The sequence below is a fragment of the Drosophila arizonae genome, chromosome X (assembly GCF_054131065.1).
Source record: "Drosophila arizonae isolate 15081-1271.41 chromosome X, UAZ_ARI_1.0, whole genome shotgun sequence".
Taxonomy (NCBI): domain Eukaryota; kingdom Metazoa; phylum Arthropoda; class Insecta; order Diptera; family Drosophilidae; genus Drosophila; species Drosophila arizonae.
The window spans coordinates 15,277,128-15,300,357 of NC_142927.1; the positions used below are offsets into that span (position 1 = coordinate 15,277,128).

At 38.8% G+C, this 23,230-nt stretch overlaps 2 protein-coding genes across 11 annotated transcripts in view; both read right to left on the reverse strand.

Moving 5' to 3' along the window:
* LOC149267940 (uncharacterized) overlaps positions 1–23,230 on the reverse strand; it is a 293,596-nt gene that overhangs the window by 183,644 nt on the left and 86,722 nt on the right. The window lies entirely within an intron of this gene.
* Neto (Neuropilin and tolloid-like) overlaps positions 1–23,230 on the reverse strand; it is a 108,908-nt gene that overhangs the window by 35,676 nt on the left and 50,002 nt on the right. For all 8 annotated transcript variants that reach the window (XR_016270848.1, XR_016270849.1, XR_016270850.1 and 5 more), the window contains 4 exons: positions 9,191–9,496; positions 2,757–2,842; positions 460–789; positions 206–303 (listed from right to left, as the gene is read on the reverse strand). Coding sequence is in view for 5 of the 8 variants with exons in the window: in XM_089473151.1 (XP_089329277.1) it covers positions 206–303; positions 460–789; positions 2,757–2,842; positions 9,191–9,496 (820 nt within the window). In the remaining 3 variants the exon portion in view is untranslated. The remainder of the gene's footprint in view (positions 1–205; positions 304–459; positions 790–2,756; positions 2,843–9,190; positions 9,497–23,230) is intronic.

Below are 23,230 nucleotides of genomic sequence, written 5' to 3' on the forward strand. Positions count from 1 at the left end.
GAAAACGCTTTTTGGCTGACTTCACATTGTGGCGCATTCGTGAAGCGGAAATTGGTTTGTGGCACTGGGATTGCGTATCCCAATGCCACTCCCAATCCCAATCCCAATCCGAATCCCACTCCCCATCCCATCCCCAATCCCAGTCCCAGCCCGACCTAACTAAAGCCAACACAGCCAATTCGCTGGGATGTCTATTAACTCTTACCTTAATGGCATCACTGTTTGCTCGGGGAATATATCCAAGAAGTTTGTTTCGCAGTCGTTCGGCTTGCTTAGATGAAAGTCCAGAAATTTCAAAAATATCTAAGAGAAAGCAAAAAGAATGAAGGAGAGAGGGAAATATAGAGAGTGAGTGAGTGAGTGAGTGAGAGAGAGAGAGAGAGAGAGCGAGAGAGGGGAAGAGGATAAAGCACACAAATGACAAATTGATATATTTGATTGAAATGGAAACGCGCTCACCTTCCAGTTGTCCTTCACCTGGATACGCCAAATGCAGTCGAGAGCAATCTTGTCGCGTATCACCTGCTCCCTTATTTCAGCTGGGACATCTGTTGAATTAATGAAGCCCTCGTAGCCATCCTTCTCGATGGTGCAATTGAGATCCGTGCTGGGCGCCTCACGATTCCTATCCAAAAACTCAAAGACCGCACTGAAGCCCGTATACTCGATGGTGTCGTCCGAGTGGAAGTGCAGCCACAGATACCGCTCCTTCGACGTTATCTCCGGCGGGAAGTCGGTGCCGCAGTATTTTCCAATTAGCGTCGAGAAGCCATACTGCCCATCGCGTATCTGCAAAGGGCAACCAAAAGCATTCACAACATGATTGACTGAACGAAAAGCAAAGACGACTTGAATTTTCGCTACTTTCGCTTCCCTTTGATTCTTTAATTTCTTTTTTTTTTTTTTTTTTTTTTTTTTTGCACGTTGGCCATTCAAGGTAATGTCAGTTGGCAGCTCGAACTGAAGCCGGAGCGCGATATTAAATTCCAGTAACATTAAGCTCAAACTCTGCCCAGGTGACAACTGACAGCTGCCTCTCAATTGGGCCCATTTGGCTGTCAAGGCGAGCAGACTTGTCCCGCAGCCTAACGAGCCATAAAAAACATGAGCAATTGGACATGATTTTAACTGAATGATTAATCAGGTCAAATCATATTACAATTACTCAGATTAACAACGGGCTCTGAATACAACTTGTTCAAGGCAATTTAAGTGAGATGACAAATGTTTTGCAAGCATTATTCATCAGGTTTGAGAAAAGCAAAGCTCTTCCAGTAAATGTAAAAAAATATAAATAAAAGAATAAGACAGAACTGGGACTGGAACTGCCCGACTGGGATATACCCTATACCCTACAAAGAGCTAATAGTTTACGGTTCTTTTAGACATACATTGCAATTAAGTCCGTAATTAAACGACAGATGGTTAGACGAATGGGCCAGACGGATTGATGGGTAGGCAGGCAGGAAAAATGGAGACACGGGCAGTCAAGCAGAAGAACGATGAGCTGGCGGACAGATGAACGGACGGATCGAGGGACAGATATATCCACGAATAGACGAGCGGACGGACAGATAAACGGACGGACAAGCTGACGGACCAACAAGCGGAAGAACAAGAACAGACGAATGGACAGACAATAGAGCGGACAAATTTACGGACGGACAGAAAGAAAGACGGAAGCACAGACGGAACGACGGACGGAACAATCAAACAGAAAGCCGAATAAACGAAAAGACGGATGGACAGACAGATGAATCGACACACGGACGGACAGATAGACAGTTCGACAGGCAGAAAGACGGACGGAGCTACTAATGAGTGGACAGAAATACGGATGTTAAGTCAGACAGACGGACAGGTGTAAATCGACTCAACTCAGCTCTTTACCTCGACCAAGAATACATATACTTCTTCTCCTGTAGCCTGTTTCGTCCAATTTAGCAATTGGATTTCGATTGTCAATGGGCTCAGAGAATAAATATAAAATTGATTCAAATTAAATAATCAAAAATCAATTTTTGCCCTGTATTAGCTGTAATTTCGTTTCGCTCAGCTTAACGAATGAATACTTAAAGCCTGTTGGCCTGTGTAATCAGCTCTTCGACTAAAAATCAATTTAAATTGCGGCAAGCATAAAGAAAACGCCCCGTCATCTGTCTTGAAATGGGAGTCTTGAGCTGAAAGTGTGACAAAGTTCACACGCTTTAATTAGTTCGGCTCATGTAAGCCGCATGATTAGGCAAAAATTAGCTCCTGAGCTGTTCAATTTGTTCATAAATAGGAAATGTGTGAGGCGTAACGCAAATCATATTTCAATTAGTTGTTTTGCATCTTTTCTCAATTCTTCTTCTCTTCCCTCTCGCTGGCTGTGAAGAACTAATTAAAATTATATTCCAATTAACAGCAGCTGACGCAGAATGTGCACACTTTTCATGCAGCTATATGTTTGACATTTGTTTTGGAGATGAAGTTTTTCTCGGTGGAATTGCACATACGACACGTGAGCCGCCGCTGCTGTAATGTTAACTTTCAATTAAGGCAAGGCCAAAGGATTTGTCTGCCAAGCACACACACTCACAGCAGCAGCAGCAGCAGCATCACAACAAAGTCAACAATTTGTAAACATTTTTTTCCCCCTTCCCGAAATGAGAGCAAGCTGCGTCTTATGTCAGCAGCAACATTGTATTTGTTATGCAAATGCAGCATCTTTTTTGATCTCATTCTTATTTTTTGTTATCCCTGCACTTGCTTACCTCGAGAAAATCAAATTTGCACTCCTCCTTGGCCTCAATATTGAACGAGTTGCGAAAATCCAGCCTTATAATTTGTCCCTTCGGCGCTGTAATTAAATTAAATAGTTTACCAGATTAGTTATATACATAGTATGTATATATATATGTATATATTGTATGTGCGCCTCTTCTAATATGTGTTAATTTTCCCTAAATATCGATCGAATCCATCCATCCAACAGCTTAAGGCTTCTGTTTCCATTTTGGCTCAACTGCCTCAAAGCCTATAAATATTTACAATAAAAACAAAGCTCAGGGCTGAGTTTTAACACTGCATAACAAAAGGTCTGAGGATATGCATATTTAAATAGCAGCTGGAGCTTGAAACGATGCTATCGCATATTTATATATTCATTTACGGTGCTAAAAGTCACCAACAAAAATAACAACAACAATGGAATTTTGCCAGCTAAGCTGAGTTTTTAGTCTTGAAGTTTGTAAAATCATTGAAAAAGTTTTAATTCTTTCTCGTTCACTGTCGTGTCATAAGTTCCAAAATATTTGAACTGCTCTCTTTTGGTTTTTATCTGACAATGACTTAATTCTTCAGTTACTTCGGTGGACATACAGTAAACGAGCTGAGGGAGAGAGAAAGAGAGAACGATCGCAGGGAGAGGGATGGAAAAATAGGGAAAGGAACATAAGGAACGAGCTAGTTGCGGGACACATAGAAAGAGGAACTTATGAAGAGAAACTTAAGGAGAAGAGGATCATAAGGATAGGAACATAATCAGAGTTACATAGGGTGAGGAACACAGGGAGACGAACATAGGTAGATGAGCTTTGAAAACGGAACATAGCGAAAGGAACAAACGCTGACGACTGCAGGCAGGAAGCGAAAGGAACAAACGCTGACGACTGCAGGCAGAAGAATATAAGTTTGGGAATAGAGGGTGAGGAACATAGAGGATCTTAGGGAAAAGAAACAATTAGAGGAACATGGGGACAGGAACATAAGCAGGGGAGAAGAGGGTGAGGAGCACAAGTAAGGGAACATAGAGAAGAACGAATGCACAGGAAGAACGAAAAATTTCACTCAAAATGCCCTCCTTAATGATTGTAACATGCAAGAACAAACTATGCTCGTCCTACATATCGGCACACTATTATATTTTTCTCGTCCAGCTAAGCTTACATTCCTGATATATAGTTTCTAGACGTATTAATAATATAATAAATATTCAATAAAACATCATTGACTAATATAAATATACGTTCTGAGGCTATGTTCACTTCAATATGATATATATTTTTTTTTTTTTTTTTTTGCTGGGAAAAATTTTTTTATTCTCAATATTTTCTTAATGAGTTTCTTTAAATTTTCACAAAAAAAATTCGAAATTCACATTGCTGGAATGCATTTAAAGCAAATCAAATGTGTTTGCACTTAAATTACTGTTGCCTCTACTGTTGTTCTATGAGGCAATTGAGTACAGATCAGACAACAACAACAAAAACAACGTTCTTTTATTAAGCATACGAGTCTTTCAGCTAGCTGAAAGCATGCTAAAATATTTTGAGCCAAGAGGTCTTCAAGAAGCAGCCGGACAATCTGTGTCGGCAGATGAGCTAAAGGGCTGATAACGACTCTGGGCACGCGTCAATGGACAGTTATGTAAGACTTGAAAAGGCGCACAGCAACACACACACACACACACACAGAGACACGCAGACTGGCTGACACAATAGCCTATAAAAGAGAGCTGCAACTGCGAGCCACAGTCTACGTCTGGGATATTCTTTGGCTCAGCCACACACACACACACACACACACATACAGATAGAGTCCAGCCTCAACATACTATAACATAATGGAACTGTAATGAAAGTGTAAATCACAGAGGTTTGGCCAAACAAATGCGATGTTTGTGCGCTCACATTGAATGCGAATGGGGATTTGCTAGCTGATTGGCCTTGATACAGCCACACAAGCTAAGAGAGACTGAGACCGAAATGAAAGGAAGCTCAGTCTCTGGCCCCTCTTCAGAGACTACTACACATCATCCTACTCCTCCTCCTCCGCCCAGCCTCTCTCATGTGTGCTGGCATAGTAATTTGGGGCTTTTGAATAGCATCTGCTCAAACAAATTGCAGACCCAATGAAAAACTAACCACAAAGCTGCCGTTGGCCAATTGATAGACAAAGGCGAAGCCATTCTAATTTTGTTTGCCTCTAAAATTATTATTAGGCCCATCCATTTGTAATGCTGTATGTGTGTGCACAGACGAGCATTAATCTGTATGCAGATGCATGTGTGTCCTCTGTCCAGGTAGTGTTTCGAAGGCACCTGTAATAGGTAAGCCTCTGCTTCGACTTGTTAATTGAAATCTAAGGCTGGCTTAGTTCCAAAACCTGAAACTCTCTGTCGAGCTACTTCTGCATACATTTCAGCCTAATCGCTGTGCATATATGCACACATACACATGAGCTGTGCTTTTTCTTCTTCTTCATTTAAGGCTCGGTTACTATGTGGTTCGATCGCATTGAAATTAGGCTTTGAATAATACATCAGAATGTGCATATGAGTTGAAATGGAAGCCCTTGACTTCAAATGTATAATGACTGGAAAGCTAGTTAGTTAAAGGAGTGAGGGAGAGAGAGAGAGAAAGATAGAGAGAGAGTACTGCATACCTGTGCAGAGCTTCTATAAGTCTTAATACCAAATCGTTTGAGTCGTATGCATCAAAAGCTAATGTCTGATAGCAATTGTTATAGATCTTATGAAATGGTTAAAGAACTATGGAAATTTTGTAACAAACCTCTGACAGAAAGCGGACATACCTTGATTGACTTGTGTGCTTATCAGATATTCTACTGTATGTACGGTTATAGCGACTCCGCTAATATCGTCCATACGCTCGTTCTTTACTCATTGCGCTGCTAGCGCAGCAGGACTGCGCTTATGGGCTTTATTATGCGAGCTTAATTGTTGACCAACTTTACTTTTAGCTGAACTTTTTTACTCACATTTTCAGAGCGTAACAATGACATTCATATGTGTGCATTTAGTACTTGTATGCCTTTGAGTTTAGGCGTACAGGGGAGGTATACAAATTAAATATATTAAATCTGTGAGTTCTTTACTGGAACAACCACAGCAAATTGGAAATACTACTTGCTATTGTAGTATTTAAAATAATGAAACATTTTTATCGATAATAAGGAAATAGGAAAATCAAAGTAAGCTGGGCCTGCGTATTGAATCTAGAAATATATATTGAAAATTTCATGTTCCTAGTTTATGTAGCTTACGAGATCGTCGTGTTGACCTCAATGGACAAATGTAGGTAGATTTCAGCAATAGACGGAGGAATGGAAATACAGAAAGACCGACGTCAAGAATAATAGCTGTATATATTATTTGTGGTCTGCCACGCCTACTTCAGCCGCTTACAAATGCATTTCACAAAACCAATATCAATATCAATATCACACAAAGTCTGGTACATTTATTATCCATGCCCATATATCATATAAGGTACAAGTTCAATTCAATTACCTTTACAGAAATTCAACTCCGATTGACTTTTGAGTCAAGTGAATATAATAACATGCTATAAGTAGTATTCACATTCATATCAATTACTCTATCATTTTTATTGCAATCTTCAGGATTTGTTACAATGGACTCATTGAAATTTGCAATTGTCAATTTAAATACTATTTGTTGGGAATTATTGATGTAGCCATATATTTGCTGCTGGGACTTGTTAAAGATAACTAAATTAACAGCAATTGACTTGCACAACTGCGAAGTTGTCAGTGCTCACACACACACAAACACACACCGTACCAGAGGGAATAACAGTGAATGTATATGTATATAAATATGTATGTAGATATGCCGCACGTTCGCTACTAATGCAGCCGCTTAACAGTCTGAGAGCCTAGCATTAGACAGCAGCCAGAAGGCAACATGTCCGACTCGCATACAGGCAACGTCTATCGCCCGACCGCACTCATATTGTTATGCAAATAAGCCTGCCACTCCCTATGGCAGTTGTCGGTCTATCTTTCCATCTATCTATCTTTCTAGCCTGTCTGTCTTATCGAGCACACACACACACACACACACACACACATACACATTCACTGCAGATACTGTGAATCGTCTCTGATGATGGCATTCGCTGATGCGTGCCTATGGAAAGTCAATCATTTCATACGCTTTAGGTTTTATCTGAGCTGCTCGGCTTGCAGTCATGTTGTTGCTCGCATTTTGTCTTAACTGACAAATGAATTTGGCCCTGTTTACAGATAAGCGCCAGGCCAAAACCCAGTGAAGCGCAACGCCAGCAAATATGATGACTGCCAAGCCGCTGCCGCTTGCGACGCCGAAGCCAAAGTCAAAGCCAAAAGCAAAAGCCCCACATGTGCTACACCCCATTACCACCGCACTCCCACACTGCCCATTGCCAGCCCTGTCGAGGAACAGTAACTGAAATCGAATCTCTGCCTCAATTCAAAACGCATTTGGAGGCCATCAGGCTAACACGCGAACGCTTTTAATAGCAATGCGGCTGCATCTACTTCAATCTGCAATCTATTTAACTGACTCGCTGACTGACGGGCTGAACTCTGACTGGCATCTGGAATGTCAACACAATGGCTGCATCCTCGCTAAGACTTGCAATTATTTGCAGTAAGTAGCGCGCCGGCAGCAAAGTGCTTGCCATATCAACTTTTACGAGTCTCTCGCACACTCCGCACTCACTAAGTGCTCTACACACATGCCGCAGCTTCTTGGCCGTGAATTGGCTGGCATAAAGCTAAGCCAAGCCATTGCCTGCAGCCGGTTGAAAAGTCTATGCGAATCGTGTCGAATCGAAGCGAAGGGTTGAGCACTCAATGGAACCCTTCACTCATTATCATATTACGAATTTATTTTTGCATATAAATTGCACATGTATATTTATCTTTGCTAAGACCCTTGGCCTTTACATACAATATTTGATATCCACAATGAATACATTAGACGGCGCATTGGCCTATTCATTCATGTAACTCATTTAACATTAAATAAATTTATAGACATAAATCATTTGGCAAAGTTTCATGTGAACAGTTCGATATGGCTCTATCTAAGTCTATATGACGTATGATGTAACTTGATCATATATGAGTTGCTTTATAGAGCCGTCAGAGTTGTCTATAGAATATGCCGCTCAACTGAATAGGCTTAACATATTCTACTCAACAAAATCTTTGATTTGAATAATTTGCTTGAAATGATGAAAGTGATTGACTTGAAATGAGAAAATGAAAATATTGAATGATTTGAGTAAACTAAACTTTTGTATATTTCAAATTTAAACAACTACGAAATAAGAACACAATTGCCTGTACTGAATTAAATAATTAATCAATTTATTTATTTGTATACGATTTTTCGTATATTTATTTATTTATTTGTTATTATTTATAATTTATTTATTTCTGCCTGAAGGCCTCCATTGCTCTGGCTTAAAACTTGTTATTTATAATTAATTCTTTGTAACAATAAATAAATAAATAATTTATTTACTTTGCAAATATGTGATTCTATAGAAGCTAACTGTAGTTATTGGAAGGTAGTTGGATAAGTGAGCAGCCAGACGAGTGATCTACTCTGAACTGATCTGTAATTGTAGAGCACTACATTAAGTGCAATGAGTGAGAATAAATAAAGCAAGAAATGGAATGAATTGAATGAGAACTATGGCAGAGCCGAAGACAATCGAATTAGTCTGACAGTCAATAGAAACGAACGACGTAAAGAAGCCGAGCACGAGGCTGACAAGCCGAAGCACAATGGTTTTTCGTCACGCAACCTCTCGTGTTTACCCATTCCCACTCATTCCATTCGCTCTTGTTCTCATTGTTTGGCTGCTAGACTCACTCTCGCATTGCGTTTCACTCAACGCATTGTGAGCATTGTTAATTTTAGCCAAATTTTTCTTTTTTTCCTCATTAATGTAGACCTCAGTGCTCATCCATCAATCATCACTAAATGAGCTATGCTAAAATGAGCTGCATGAATCACATATCTATGCTGAGCTAATTGTCGCTCCAATGCTCTTCTTTTTATTTAAAATTCTTATGTAAGAAGATAAGAGAGAGAGAGCTAAGGGTTTCCATTGAAGCATAGGACTTATATATTTAGTATATATTTATTAAAAATTCTATATATGTACTTGATCACACTGAAATTCGGTATGATTGTTAAGCTGCTAACGCTCTCCAGCAGCTACTATGTGTATCTATATATACCTGTATTTATATACAACAATTTTAACAGTCTATCAGATATCTCCCTATGTGTTCCTTCTCCTACTTTCCTACACAAACGAACATCTACCTACACTCATTTCATAAAGCGTTAGCTGATGAGAAGTCAACAATCCTTTGCACTCACCTGTTATCACGCGGGTGCAGTTAATGTTCTTTGGATATAGATTGGGATACTCGGGGCTGTAGAGCTCGTTCTTGGTGGGATCGCCCTCTACGAAGAGCCGGCAGCGATCCACTTGATCCTCCTCCGCCTGTCGCCGGTAGCGATCCGCTCTGGTGGTTGTGGTTGCTGTTGAGATGGTCAGCGCGTGCTCCTCCTCGATGTAGGGGCTTGTGGGCGTGGCAAGTGTGGTGGTGCTGCTGTTGCTGATGGCGGTGGTGGTGTTGCTGGATTTTATTGTCAGCGATTTCGTTGGCGCTTCTGTGTTGGCTATCAGAGGAGAGAGTGAAAGAGAGAGAGAGAGAGAGAAAGTTTGTGTGTGAGCCAGAAAATGGAATACAAGGCTTAGAGTGGGCGAGGATTTATCAATGCACGCACATCCGCATATTTCAACATAACATTTACGGGTTATATTATCATAAAAATAATCGTGCGCATTAAAATTTATGCGAGCGTCGCGTTGGTTTCACTTCTTCTCTTGCATTTTTGTTTTCTCCTTCTCTTTTTCATTTTATTTTTCTTTTTTTTTATTAATATGCGCATAACTTTTGCTGCTGCTGCTGTGAATAAATCAACTTTTCACTGCACTTTTTTGCATCAGCTGCAAACTTTACGCACTTGTTACGGTAAACAGGAATTACTGCACCGCCCAAACTAACACCACCACCCACCCAACCAGCCGCCCATGCATCGCCCCAAAAAGTAGGCAATGCACAAGTTTCTCTCATATATACATATATTTTTTTGCAGTTTTAAAGCCTGAACGCTTTCAATTCGCAACTCGGAGTCGTAGTCGTAGTGCACTCATATAAGTCTATTTGAACTGGCGACGCAAGCAGCAACGGTGGCGGCAGAGGCAGCGGTAGTGGCAGCAGTTAGTGTGCAGCTGCAACGCAACAGTAACTGCGTCTAAACAACAATCGTTAAGCCTATGTAAAGTGGCCCAAAGCACATTCATGCCAGTTACAGCAAGTGTGCATATGTATTGGTTGATGTGTGTGTGTGTGTCTACGAGGATGTGTGTGTGTGTGTGTGTGTGTGCGTGTGTTCCTGGAGCACTTTTTGCTGGGGCATTGCCATTTGCTAAACAAGTTAAGCTCATAGGGCCAAGACGACTTTCAGATGCTCTAGTAAGCTAACAAGCTATATAGTGTAACATATTAATTAATGAAAGTATAGAAGCCAATTACGAATTTTAAATTTTTCAATGCTAATCAAATTTTAATGAATAGAAACTCTTAGATATTTCCTAAATTATAATATATTTGCCTATATGTATAGATTTTCTTTTCTTTTTATCAAATTTTTTATCAAGCGAATAGAAAATCTTAGCTTTTGTATGTATATTTCTAAACTATAGTTGCCCATATACATTTTTAATAATAATAATAATTAAATTATGAATTTCTATCATATATAAAAGTACTAATTCTTTTTTTTTTTTTTTTTTTTTTTTTTTTTTGGAATTATTAAATTAGAAACTCACTTTAATTTTAAAATGCCCTAATGTATTATTTCCTTCAAAAGTATATATAATTTTATACAAATTTAAAAGCTTATAAAACGAAAACTATTTATTTAATAAAATACAAAATTGTATTAATTTTTTGATCATGCTCTTAATATTTCTTATTTATAGATAAATTTTTCGAATAAAGATTCATTTATTTTTTTTTTATAAATATTTTTCAATATATTGTATCGAAATTTAATATTCCTCAAAATTTTACCAAAAAAAAAAATAAAAAAAAAAAATAAAATAAATAAATAAATAAAAATAAAAAATAATTAATAAATAAATGGAATATATATATATATTTTTTAATTTTTAATTTTTTAATATTAATTATTATTTTGTCAAAATTAGTTTAAATTTATATATGTATATATATATATATTTTATTTTATATTTTCATCTAATATTATATGCACAGTTCCGCTTGTTTCTGTTGTGTGTGTGAGTGTGTCTGTGTGTTTGCAAGCGTTTATCGCTTCTTTTGCTTTTAGCAAGTGTTACATGTATTTGCGCCAAGTTTGAATTACCTCGGCATATACGTTTTATGAGGCGTAGGGTATTAACGCTCAACGGCAAGCAAGCTCACAGCCATGTGTGCGCGCGCGTGTGTGTGTGTGTACGTGTGGAAGTTTGTGTGTGTGTGTGTTTGCGATTGCCAAAGTGTTTGCGCCGCATTATATGGCTGCTAGTGCCTAATGATGTAGCAACAAATTTAATAAACATATTAAGTGTTGATGTTTTTGTAATCGCACTGGCTTCTCCACTCCACTGCTGTTACCTAGTTTTTGCTCTAGCTTCACATGTGCCTCTGCTCGCAGCGCCACATGTGCCTGGGATAGTCTATGTGTGTCTCTGTGTCTGTGTGTGCGCTTCTATGTGTGCTGGCATCCATTTGCCGTATGTCAAAGCTGCTTATTTCCTGCTACGGCCACTGCCGTGTCGTGTCGTCGTGTCGTTGCCATCGTGCGACAATTTGCAACATAAATTTAATTAAATGCAAATTAATTTTAACAACATTATTTTCTACAGTTTCATATTGTCATTATGTACACGTATAGTATATGTGTATATATGTATGTATTTATGTATGTATGTATATGGGGATAGAGAGTGCATAAATCAGCCAAAACAAATACAAATTCAATTTAATGAGCTCCTCTAAAACTTTCCAATTAAACACATGCCTTTGGTAGATTATATGCTTGAGTCTGTTTTAATTTAATATTATTTCTATTAATACCGTGTCTGTCAAGCTATGTGTTTGTGTGTGTGTTGTAATGGATATAACCAACAATGTAGGCTTAGCCTTAGCCTTTGATGCGACTAATGTCCTGCCAAGTTGTGCTTTGTATAGTTGATAGGCTTCAGTGCAGTCAAAGGCCCAACTATGCAATGGATAACAATAAACTTACAATTTCATGGCATTTAAAGATGCTTACAGCCATTGCATAGTTCATGGACTCCCATTGATGCAACATGCATGGCAGGAGGTGTGGCAAAGCATTCAGTGCCTGTCAAAAGGTGTTGAGTAATAGAACTTCACTCTGCCTAAGAGACTTTGACCGAGCACCCAATGACATACAGCACATCATTGCTTATAGCTGAAGCTTTGATTCATCTTATTTTAATATGACGTTGAGCTGATATTCATCGCTTCATAGTCACAGGCCAAGTCCCTTATATTGGCATCCGATTAAATAAATAAATATAGGATGCATTGACAACATGCTACACATGTTGCTATAAAATATATCACTTGCTTGAACCTTTAATGTTTTCAATGAATATGCATCAAAGGGTTATAGGATCAGCCCTCTTCTTCTTCTTTTAAATCACTTACTCATGCGATTGCAATTTTAAGCTCATTACAAAAATGAATTGAAGTCTTGTACTTAGGCTTCTGAGAAGTGCATAGAAGGGCACATTTTAAGCGTCGTTGCATGCAATTTATAAAATCCTTAGACTCACTCACTAATATTTAACTTATAGTTGGGCTTACACATAATAGATTGAGCTCGCTCTCTCTCTCTCTCTCTCTCTCTCTCTCTCTCTCTCTCTCTCTCTCTCTCTCTCTGTCTCATTTCCTCTCTCTTGAAAGCGCATATACCATTTTTGTTTAATGTAATTTTTTAGAACCTATAGTTGACCTCAGATACTATGCTTATAAAATAGATTGAGCTCCTTGAAATTATTAAACTTTTGAGAATCGCATAGAAGGCTGCATCGATTGCATTCATCTATATTATTCTAAACTGCTCACATAAAAAATAAACTGATTCGGTTGATTGAGAATCGCAGAGAAGAGCACATATATCGATTCTGTTCCTTCTAACAAGCGATGATTGAGAATCACATAGATGGCCGCATTTATATCTACCCTCTGCACAAATTTTTGCTTACTCATAACTTACTTACAGTTGACCCCACACGGACCATAAGTAAAACTTCGTCAAATTGAACAAGTCAAACGACGCTACGTGAAGCTAATCTGGAGGCAGCACTAAGTCGGCACGGCACGACTGCCAATTGCTCAAGTCTTTAGCAGAATCTTAAGAAACTCGCTCAATTTGTATACAACTTATTTATGTACATAACTTTTAATTACTTGTATCAGGCCCGACCCCAGCCGGCCGGCCGCCCGCATTCGCCTCGCATTTATTGGAGCTGACAACTTTCGTTAAGCGAGAAGTCGGCGCAAGTTTCGCCTGCTCATTGGCAGGCTCAATGTTTGCATTGAGGCGAGAGCTGAGAGTGGGCCATCGATTAAGGAGGGGCATTGGGGAGTGGACGGTATGGCTGCTATTTGGCGCTGTCAGCTCGACCTTTTCTGTGGGCGAGTGACTTGTGTGCCTTGTGTTCGCACTTTCGCTCAGTTTGTGTCTTTAATTGCGCTTTTAAGACTGACTGATTGTATTGACACATTACAGGCGGGCTGCTCTGGCACTTTATTGAATTGCCAGCGCGGTCGTTGAGCTGGTGGCGATGCGAAAGGCCCATTTACCACTATGTCACGGCAGCTTAGCAAATGTATCTCCCATCTTACTCTCTCTGTGTCTCTCTCTCTCTCTCTCTCTCTCTCTCTCTCTCTCTCTCTCTCTCTCTCTCTCTCTCTTTCTGCGTGGGTCGCATAATTGTAAATTTAACACGCATTCCCCAACTGTTCGCCGCCCCGGCAATCCCTTTTAGCTGTCGCCAAGCCTTGCCTTCAAATGCCACACACACATTGTCGTGGCCTCGTTATTGCCACAGCAGCAGCAGTAGCAGCAACAGCAGCGGCAGCAGCAGCAGCAGCAGCTGCGCTTGTTCACACTTTTGTTTTAGTTGTAATACCCTTGTCGATCTGCTTTTGCGCCCATAAGTTTAACTTTTAACTTTTGGTATCCACTCACACACACCCACACACACACCTACACATACATACCCACACACACTTGATTTAGCCGCGCTCAGCCGCTGTTCATTTATATTCATATTTGCATATGTGTCGATGTGTGTGTGTGTGTGTGTGTGTGTTGCTGTTGGATGTTTGGCATTTACATATCTTAGGCCCTGCCACGCCCCCACAGCCACCAGTGCCGCTGGCATCTGCATGTATCGCCATCGTTGTCGTCATTTTTGCTGTTGCTGTTGTTGTTGTTGTTGTTGTTGTTGTTGTTGCATGTATTTCATTCGCAGCAGTTATTTGCTTTAATACACTCAATAGACTTAACACATTTTGCACGCCTCACTTCATCCGGAGGCGGTGGTGGCAGCAGCAAACAGCGCCACCGCCGCCTCTCAACCGCTCAGCCGTTCAGCCACAACGCACCACCCACTGTTCTGTAGTTTTCTGCAATAAATTTTGCATTTTGCTTGCAGCGACGGCAACAGCGACAGCGACAGAGATGGTGAGAGAGAGAGAGAGAGAGAGAGAGAGAGAGAGAGAGAGAGAGATAGAGATAGAGAGAGATAGAGAGAGAGAGAGAGAGTAATACCCATGGCGAATGGGACTGACTGAACTGGCTAAGGCTTTGGAATTGCTTTGCCTGAGACATTCCGTTCCATTCCACTTCATACCATGCCATTCCATACCATGCCATTCCATTCCATTTGTGTGTCAGACAGCTCCAACTCCTACTCCAGCTTATGTATATGAGATGTTCTGTGTGCATGTGCTTCGGTTACTGTGACTTGTCTGCGACTCTGACTCTAATTCTGACTCTAACTCTGACTCTGACTGAGCATATTTATAGTTTGTATTGTCTGCTGATGCCGTAGACGCTTTTATACGAAAAAAGAGAAAAAACGTGGGCGGAACTCTAACGCGAAGAGCCGAACATTTTATATGCTAGCCAAGGCATATTGAAGGCATATTCCAAATGCTATAGGCTTTCGTAGACTCTAGTCGCTGTTTCAGACTCAGACAGCATCACTTAGACTATATATGGAAGCTAGTTGGCATAGAGTATCACTGTTGTCTGTGTGCAGTGCAATTAAATCTTCTTTCAATTTACTGAATACTTTAGACAACAGCAAAACAAAAACTAAGACAAGGTAATAAAAAAAAGCTGAAGCCGTCATCAGCTCTGCAACTGCTCTGGAAATTTCATAAGAAATTCATTTTAGAAACTCTCTCTCTCTCTCTCCCTTTCTTTCTCTCTCTCTCTTTCTTTCTCTGTTATAGAAATTCATAATAAATTCATTTTCCCCACTCTCTTAAGCACTCAACGAAGACTCTAAAAATACTTAATAAACTGCTTCTATTTTATACACTTTTCTTAGATATTCTAGACATTTTAATATGCCATAAGACAGTCTCGTAAGGCTTCCGGTTTGCAAAAGGCAAAATTAAATAAATAAAAATTATTAAAAAAGTGTGAGCCCATTGAAACTGAGAATTCTGAGCAATTCAAGGCAGAGAGAGCGAAGCAGGACAGAATCCATAAAGTATATATATTTTTAATTAGGACGACGTACTGAATATATCTAGATCTATTCTTTTGCCTATCTGTCTGTCTATCTGTCCTCTCATGACCATCCAGTAAATTATAAAAACTTGAGAAGTCAGTATATATTGGAATATATTAATTTATTTTTTCGATAACTCATTTTCATATTTGCGATAAAAATCGATAATTTTATTAGATTTTCAGCTACAGTTTATATAACTCAAAATATGGAAACATACAAATTTACTGCAGTACATGTATATATTGCATTTCAGTGAATAATGTTTGCTGAGAATGTCAGCTCTTTGAAGGACTCTCCGGATATCCCCTAGTCCAACAGAGTCCTGCTTAAATAACCCTCTCTGCAATATGCAGTGGGCAGTTGGCCTCGGCTCTGCCAGGCGACAAGAAGAGAAAGATTTAACTGCCATTGTCAACAATGGCCGCATTTCACTTTAGCACAGACAGCAAACAACATGTGAGGAGGAATGCGAGTCGAGGAGTCGAGGAGTCGAGTCCTCATAATTTACTAATTGGTTAATTGCAGCTGGTTGTTTAGCAACTCAGCTTAGCGTTAGACTACGGCTCTTAAATAAATTAGACACTAATGCGTAAGCGTATGAGCGTACGAGTTTATTGTATTTATGATAATGACATTTCAGTTGGCTTGCATTACAGCGTTAAGCGGCTTATGCGATGTCAGCTCGAGCAATTGATTCCAATATAAAGTGTATAACGTGAGACAGATGCAGAGAGAGAGAGAGAGAGAGAGAGAGAGAGAGAGAGAGAGAGACGGAGAGAGCCACTTGAACAATGTGCACATTCTTGCCAACAGAGTCAGATTCCATATTCGCATATTACGTATACGACCGGTTGTCGTGCAATTTGATGGATTTGCCAATGCCTGAGCAGATAGACACAACCACACACCCCCACCCCTTTCCAAAATGTGTGGACCACATTTGATTTTCGATGCTCGGCATCTGCAGCGGCATGGGCCAACACGTTGCGGTTGAATGAACGCACCACATCAGCCACATAAATCATAAAAATTTGTCAAAATTTCACCGATGATTGATAGCAAGGAATTTGTGCTTAAGCACTGTGCTCAAGCAAATGACTTTTACGATGAATTCAAATCGAATTGGTTTTAATTTCCATTATGCTACATCATATTTAGCTTATCTCTGGCCACAACTTGCAGCTGCTTGTCAAATTTTAACCTCTTGTCAGGCAACAAAAACAAAAGCAAAGAACAAAAAAAAAAAAAAAAAAAAAAGAAAATCAACCCAAACTTCGTCCAGCTGTCGCAGTCAAAGGATATCCGGAAATGATTGCACTCCAAAAATTGGCCTCTGGCTCTGCTCTGTGCACTCGAAACTCTCTCAATGCTCGCTAGCGAAGAGGGCCGCTGCTCGCAATTAACATGGAAAAAGCTGCACTTAATGGCTTACGACTAAGAGGCCATATAATTACCAGAAACAAAGCAGCCGAGGCGTGGGTGGCGGTTGACTAGAATAAACGACAGACAGAGAGGGAGAGTGGGAGAGTGGGACAGAGAGAGAGAGAGAGAGAGACGATAGTTGAGATTTGTTAAATTTATTGTTGCACTTTATGTAGCGCAAATGCGTTCGCATTGCGCATTTTCAACAATTTAAAATTTAACAACATGAAAATTGCGAATGCTGAATGCAATTACAAATGAGATATTGATGTGCGAGGGGCGTTCGTAAAGTACTGCCTATGCGTGTGCGCGTGTGTGTGTGTGTGTCGCAATATGAACTTGTTGCAACTCTTAACGGCTGACGTCCCAGTGCCCCATTATTTGTAAGTGGCAGGTGCATCCTTCAGTGGAGCTCGTCGTCGTCGTAGTCGTGCTTAACCCGGGCGCTGTTGGCGCTGCTTGTCGAATATAATGGGCACAAGCATAACAATAACTGTGCAAGCGAGTTGCAAGAGACAAATGTATTTCCGAAAGTTTGCCCGCGCATCGTGCGAACCTTGCCAAAACCCTTCTGGCACAGCGCCGCGATCTGGAGATGCCGTTCGTGTTGCGGAATTTCAATTTGCTTTTGTTGTATGTGTGCAGCACATAAATAAAATCTGTTTTATTATTTTCGCCAGCAGCTCTGCCAACTTGCCGCCCCAGCCAGCGTCCCATGCTTCAACTACAGTTACAGCTGCAGCTCCAGCTCTGCCACTTGCCAGACGAGTTGTCACTCATCCACTTGCTCATTTGGCCCAATTGCAACCAGATGTTGCAATTAGCATAACAATATGCAGCCAGACAATTTCCAAATACTACTTAATTGCCCAATGCCAAATTTCTAATGTGCATTGCATTTGCCATTCCCCTGCTGAGGATTTACTGTCTAAGAGCACACATCATGGCACATGTGCTCTAAATTTAAGCAAATGCATAGGGCTAGAGATTTTTAGATAAATACTCAGCTAAAGCTAGCAAATAAATTGTCCCAAATCAATAATTTTCTCAGTACTGCAATAATATTCAAACAAATGTAGAGCAAATAGCAACGACTATATTTCAAGACTAAATCTCAACTGTGAGCCAGCAGTACCTTTGCTATCAGAGTTCCAGTTGGAAAACTTTCGCAGATATAACTTTTTCGATTTGCCAATAGAATGGGGGACATAGAAATAGACAAAGTAGTTAAATCTGAGTTTCTAGTGCTCTAGAGTCTCTCTAAAAGATACAGTTTGTAAGCCAGTTAGAAACACCCCCAATGGGCGTATCTATATCTATTTTGTATTGTTGGTAGTCTATGCGAGCCTAAATTCTAGGTTTTTGCTAAAATGAAATGATATGTGAAAATGAGAAATAAAACAAAAAGTTTTCCTGTTATTAATTCATTATAAACTGAATAAAAAGGGTCAATGACCTTGAGGGACCAGTGACCTTGAGGGGTCAATGACCTTGAGGGACCAGTGACCTTGAGGTGTCAATGCTCTTGAGTGGCACTGTTCTCGTTTATTTATTAGTTATAAAATGTGTACAACAAATTGATTAATATCATACAAGATTGAATTAATAATAATAAAAAAAAAAAAATAAATAAATAAATAAATAAATAAATAAATAAATAAATAAATAAATAAATAAATAAATAAATAAATAAATAAATAAATAAATAAATAAATAAATAAATAAATAAATAAATATAAAATATAATTTATAATTTTTTGTAAAATATTTTGTTTATATTCTTAATTTAGTTTTTTTTTTTTTTTAGTAATACATAAAAACACTAGGCAAGTTTTTGGTATGAGTTGGAAAGATAGTCAGTCCTTTGGCAATAAAAGAAGACATTATACCACAATAAAGCTGAAAAATTTATTTTATATTTATATACATTTACCAATTTCATATTAATAATGAAAACAATGCAACAACAGAAAAATCATTTCAACTATTTACAGTAAATTATTCCTTCAAATATTTTACCATCCATAATTAAAAACGAAAAAACAATAATAAATAAATCAAAAAAAGCTCTAAATAAATTGCAATAAAATATTTTGCTGTTGTTGTATCAATTAGGCAGTCAATCGGATTGTAGCCGCTAGAATTGGCCTACAGCTATTTTATAGCTGATGTGGCACATTAATAATTTTAATTGTAAACACATAAAGTGAACACAGAAACGCTGGCAAACCTTTCAGCCCCACAGATATGTACATATCTCCCGAAATCGAATTGCAATTGATTCGTGAAAAAGCGAATAGATGTACGGCGTATGTACACAAGCTCAATTATTGAATGAATCATTCGAATCGTGAATCGTGAATCGTTCTCGTTCAGCTCTATTTGCATAGCTCGCAGAGCATGCGAAATGCACGAATTCCTATTAGAGAGAATGGCACACGTGGGCGATTCCCAATTGGAATTAAATGCAATTGCTAAACAGCCTGTCACGTGACTCGATTGTGTTTGAATAACGCTTTGAAATTGAACAATATTCAAATGAATTACATTATTGGCTTACAGGGTATCCTATGTGATGCGTGTGCATGTGTGTGCATGTGTGTGCGCATTTAATGCTGTTTGGTTAGCAATTGTTGTTGTGCATGAGAAATGCTATTTACAATGCTAGAATCATTGAGCCGCCCACAACTGGGCGAGAGAGCCCCCATGTCAATCTGTCAAGCCAAAACAAAATATTTACGCTACGCCCAAAGGTCAAAGCGGCCAAGTGGCGCATCCTGCCCTCACTTTGGCCTAACGGACAAAGACTCCCGAGACGCCCGAGTGACAAACAATAATTTAGTGATATCGTGGCAGCAGCAACTCTTTTGCCATTTCTACTTTGGACGACATTTTCGAAATTGTTAAATTGAAATGAAATGTCCGACAATTGAATTGCGTCAAGCAAATTGAGAGCAGTGCCATGGCAAAGCCAAAGGCAAATGGCAAACACACCGCCCCGTCTCGCTCCGCCCCGCCCCGCGCCACACGCCCACGACGGCGAGCGCGTAGTGAATAGTGAAAACGACGACGACGACGATGGCAAAGATGATGATGATGATGATGATCTATTAACCCCAACTGCGGCCAAGTGCGACCGATAAAGGCGCATGGAGCTGGCTGGACTTGCTGCCACTGACGTGGCTGCCACCGACATGACTCCTGCTACTCCTGCTGCTGCTACCGCCACTTTAATTTGCGTGAAAGCGCAAAAAGATTTCAAAATTAAATCAGTGTGCGGCGGGGCAGACAACGTGCATACTCTCACTCTGGCCGCAGCGAGCTGCAATTGAGACCAGCGAAACGTGGCGCACTCAATGAATCTTGCCTCACGGCCTGTGCGGCAGCGCGTGGCCCACCAAAATCTACAGGCGAATTTGATTACAAAAGCACCGAACCTTTCACGTGCCAGCATGCGCGGCAAATGCGAATGCCCAGGCTTCGCGTTATCGAAACCCAACAGGTGGACCAGAAACATTAATTAGTCTGCAAAGGTGAGCAGCCAAAGCAGACGAATCATTGCAATTGCAATTGCATTGCATTGCCGCAGCTGCAATAGATTTCGAAATTGCACTTCACACAGAAACGGTTCAAAAGGCGAAACGTGTCGAAACAGCCATGTTAATTGCAGGAGGCATTCATATTTGCTTTTACTAAATTCACAACGAGAGAAAAACTGAGTAAATAACGAAAGGTATAAAAACATAGATTTATATTATCATGTTATCTAGTTTAAAGTAAACATGATTAAATCATATTCAGTAGTATATCCAGACAACAGTCAGGCAACGAATCGTTCTGCTCTATTTATTCCTGGCACATGCAAAATGCACAAATTCCTATTAGAAAAATGGCACACGTGGACGATTGCCGATTGGAATTCAATTCAATTGCTACACAGTCTGTGTCACGTGACTTGATTGTGTTTGTTTCGCAATATTTTTCAGACAAGTGCAGAATGCAATAAAATATGCAATATGCAATGGTGACAAATTAAATGGTATACATGGAATGAGCTATTGAGAAAATCCAATAAACATAGTTTATATTTAGGATACAGGATATAGGGGATAGGATATAGGATATAGGATATAGGATATAGGATATAGGGTATTATAGGGTATAGGATATTGGATACAGGATATAGGATATAGGATATAGGATATAGGATATAGGATATAGGATATAGGATATAGGATATAGGATATAGGATATAGGATATAGGATATAGGATATAGGATATGGGATATAGGATATAGGATATAGGATATAGGATATAGGGTATAGGATATAGGGTATAGGGTATAGGATATAAGATATAAGATATAAGATATAAGATATAAGATAGGATATAGGATATAGGATATAGGATATAGGATATAGGATATAGGATATAGGATATAGGATATAGGATATAGGATATAGGATATAGGATATAGGATATAGGATATAGGATATAGGATATAGGGTATAGGATATTGGATATAGGATATAGGATATAGGATATAGGATATAGGATATAGGATATAGGATATAGGATATAGGATATAGGATATAGGATATAGGGTATAGGGTATAGGATATAAGATATAAGATATAAGATATAAGATATAAGATATAGGATATAGGATATAGGATATAGGATATAGGATATAGGATATAGGATATAGGATATAGGATATAGGATATAGGATATAGGATATAGGATATAGGGTATAGGGTATAGGATATTGGATACAGGATATAGGATATAGGATATAGGATATAGGATATAGGATATAGGATATAGGATATAGGATATAGGATATAGGATATAGGATATAGGATATAGGATATGGGATATAGGATATAGGATATAGGATATAGGATATAGGGTATAGGATATAGGGTATAGGGTATAGGATATAAGATATAAGATATAAGATATAAGATATAGGATATAGGATATAGGATATAGGATATAGGATATAGGATATAGGATATAGGATATAGGATATAGGATATAGGATATAGGATATAGGATATAGGATATAGGAGATAGGATATAGGATATAGGATATAGGATATAGGATATAGGATAAAGGATATAGGATAAAGGATAAAGGATATAGGATATAGGATATAGGATATAGGATATAGGATATAGGATATAGGATATAGGATATAGGATATAGGATATAGGATATAGGATATAGGATATAGGATATAGGATATAGGATATAGGATATAGGATATAGGATATAGGATATAGGATATAGGATATAGGATATAGGATATAGGATATAGGATATAGGATATAGGATATAGGATATAGGATATAGGATATAGGATATAGGATATAGGATATAGGATATAGGATATAGGATATAGGATATAGGATATAGGATATAGGATATATGATATAGGATATAGGATATAGGATATAGGATATAGGATATAGGATATAGGATATAGGATATAGGATATAGGATATAGGATATAGGATATAGGATATAGGATATAGGATATAGGATATAGGATATAGGATATAGGATATAGGATATAGGATATAGGATATAAGATACAGGATATATGATATTGGATATATAATATAGGTTATCGATATATATTCAACTGATGTATATACAGCATCCGTCGCATCTCCTTCTGTGCGACTTTACTTAGCCTTAATTGTCAGCAATATTCAATGATAACATATTACAAGGTATACATTGATACATCGATCTAGTTTAACAAGGTGACTCCAACATAAAGCGTAATAACGAAAAAAACCGAAAACTCTTGCACACAGTGTGATTATTCGGATGACTTCTCAAATAGAGCAAGCCATGATTACAGGGTATTTACAGGAAGAGATTTCAGAGATAAACTTCTCTTCTTAGCAGCCCAATCACAACTTCTTTTGCCTACACATTAACTTCACCTTTCATGCGCAACTTAAAAACAAAGAAGAGAGAACTAGTTCCACCAGAGCTAAGACCAATTAGAGAATCGATTTACTTGAGCTAAATCGCTGTGAATGACGATCAAATGTCAGGAAGCGCACACAGCTCATTTAGCAATATTTTGCAGCCAGT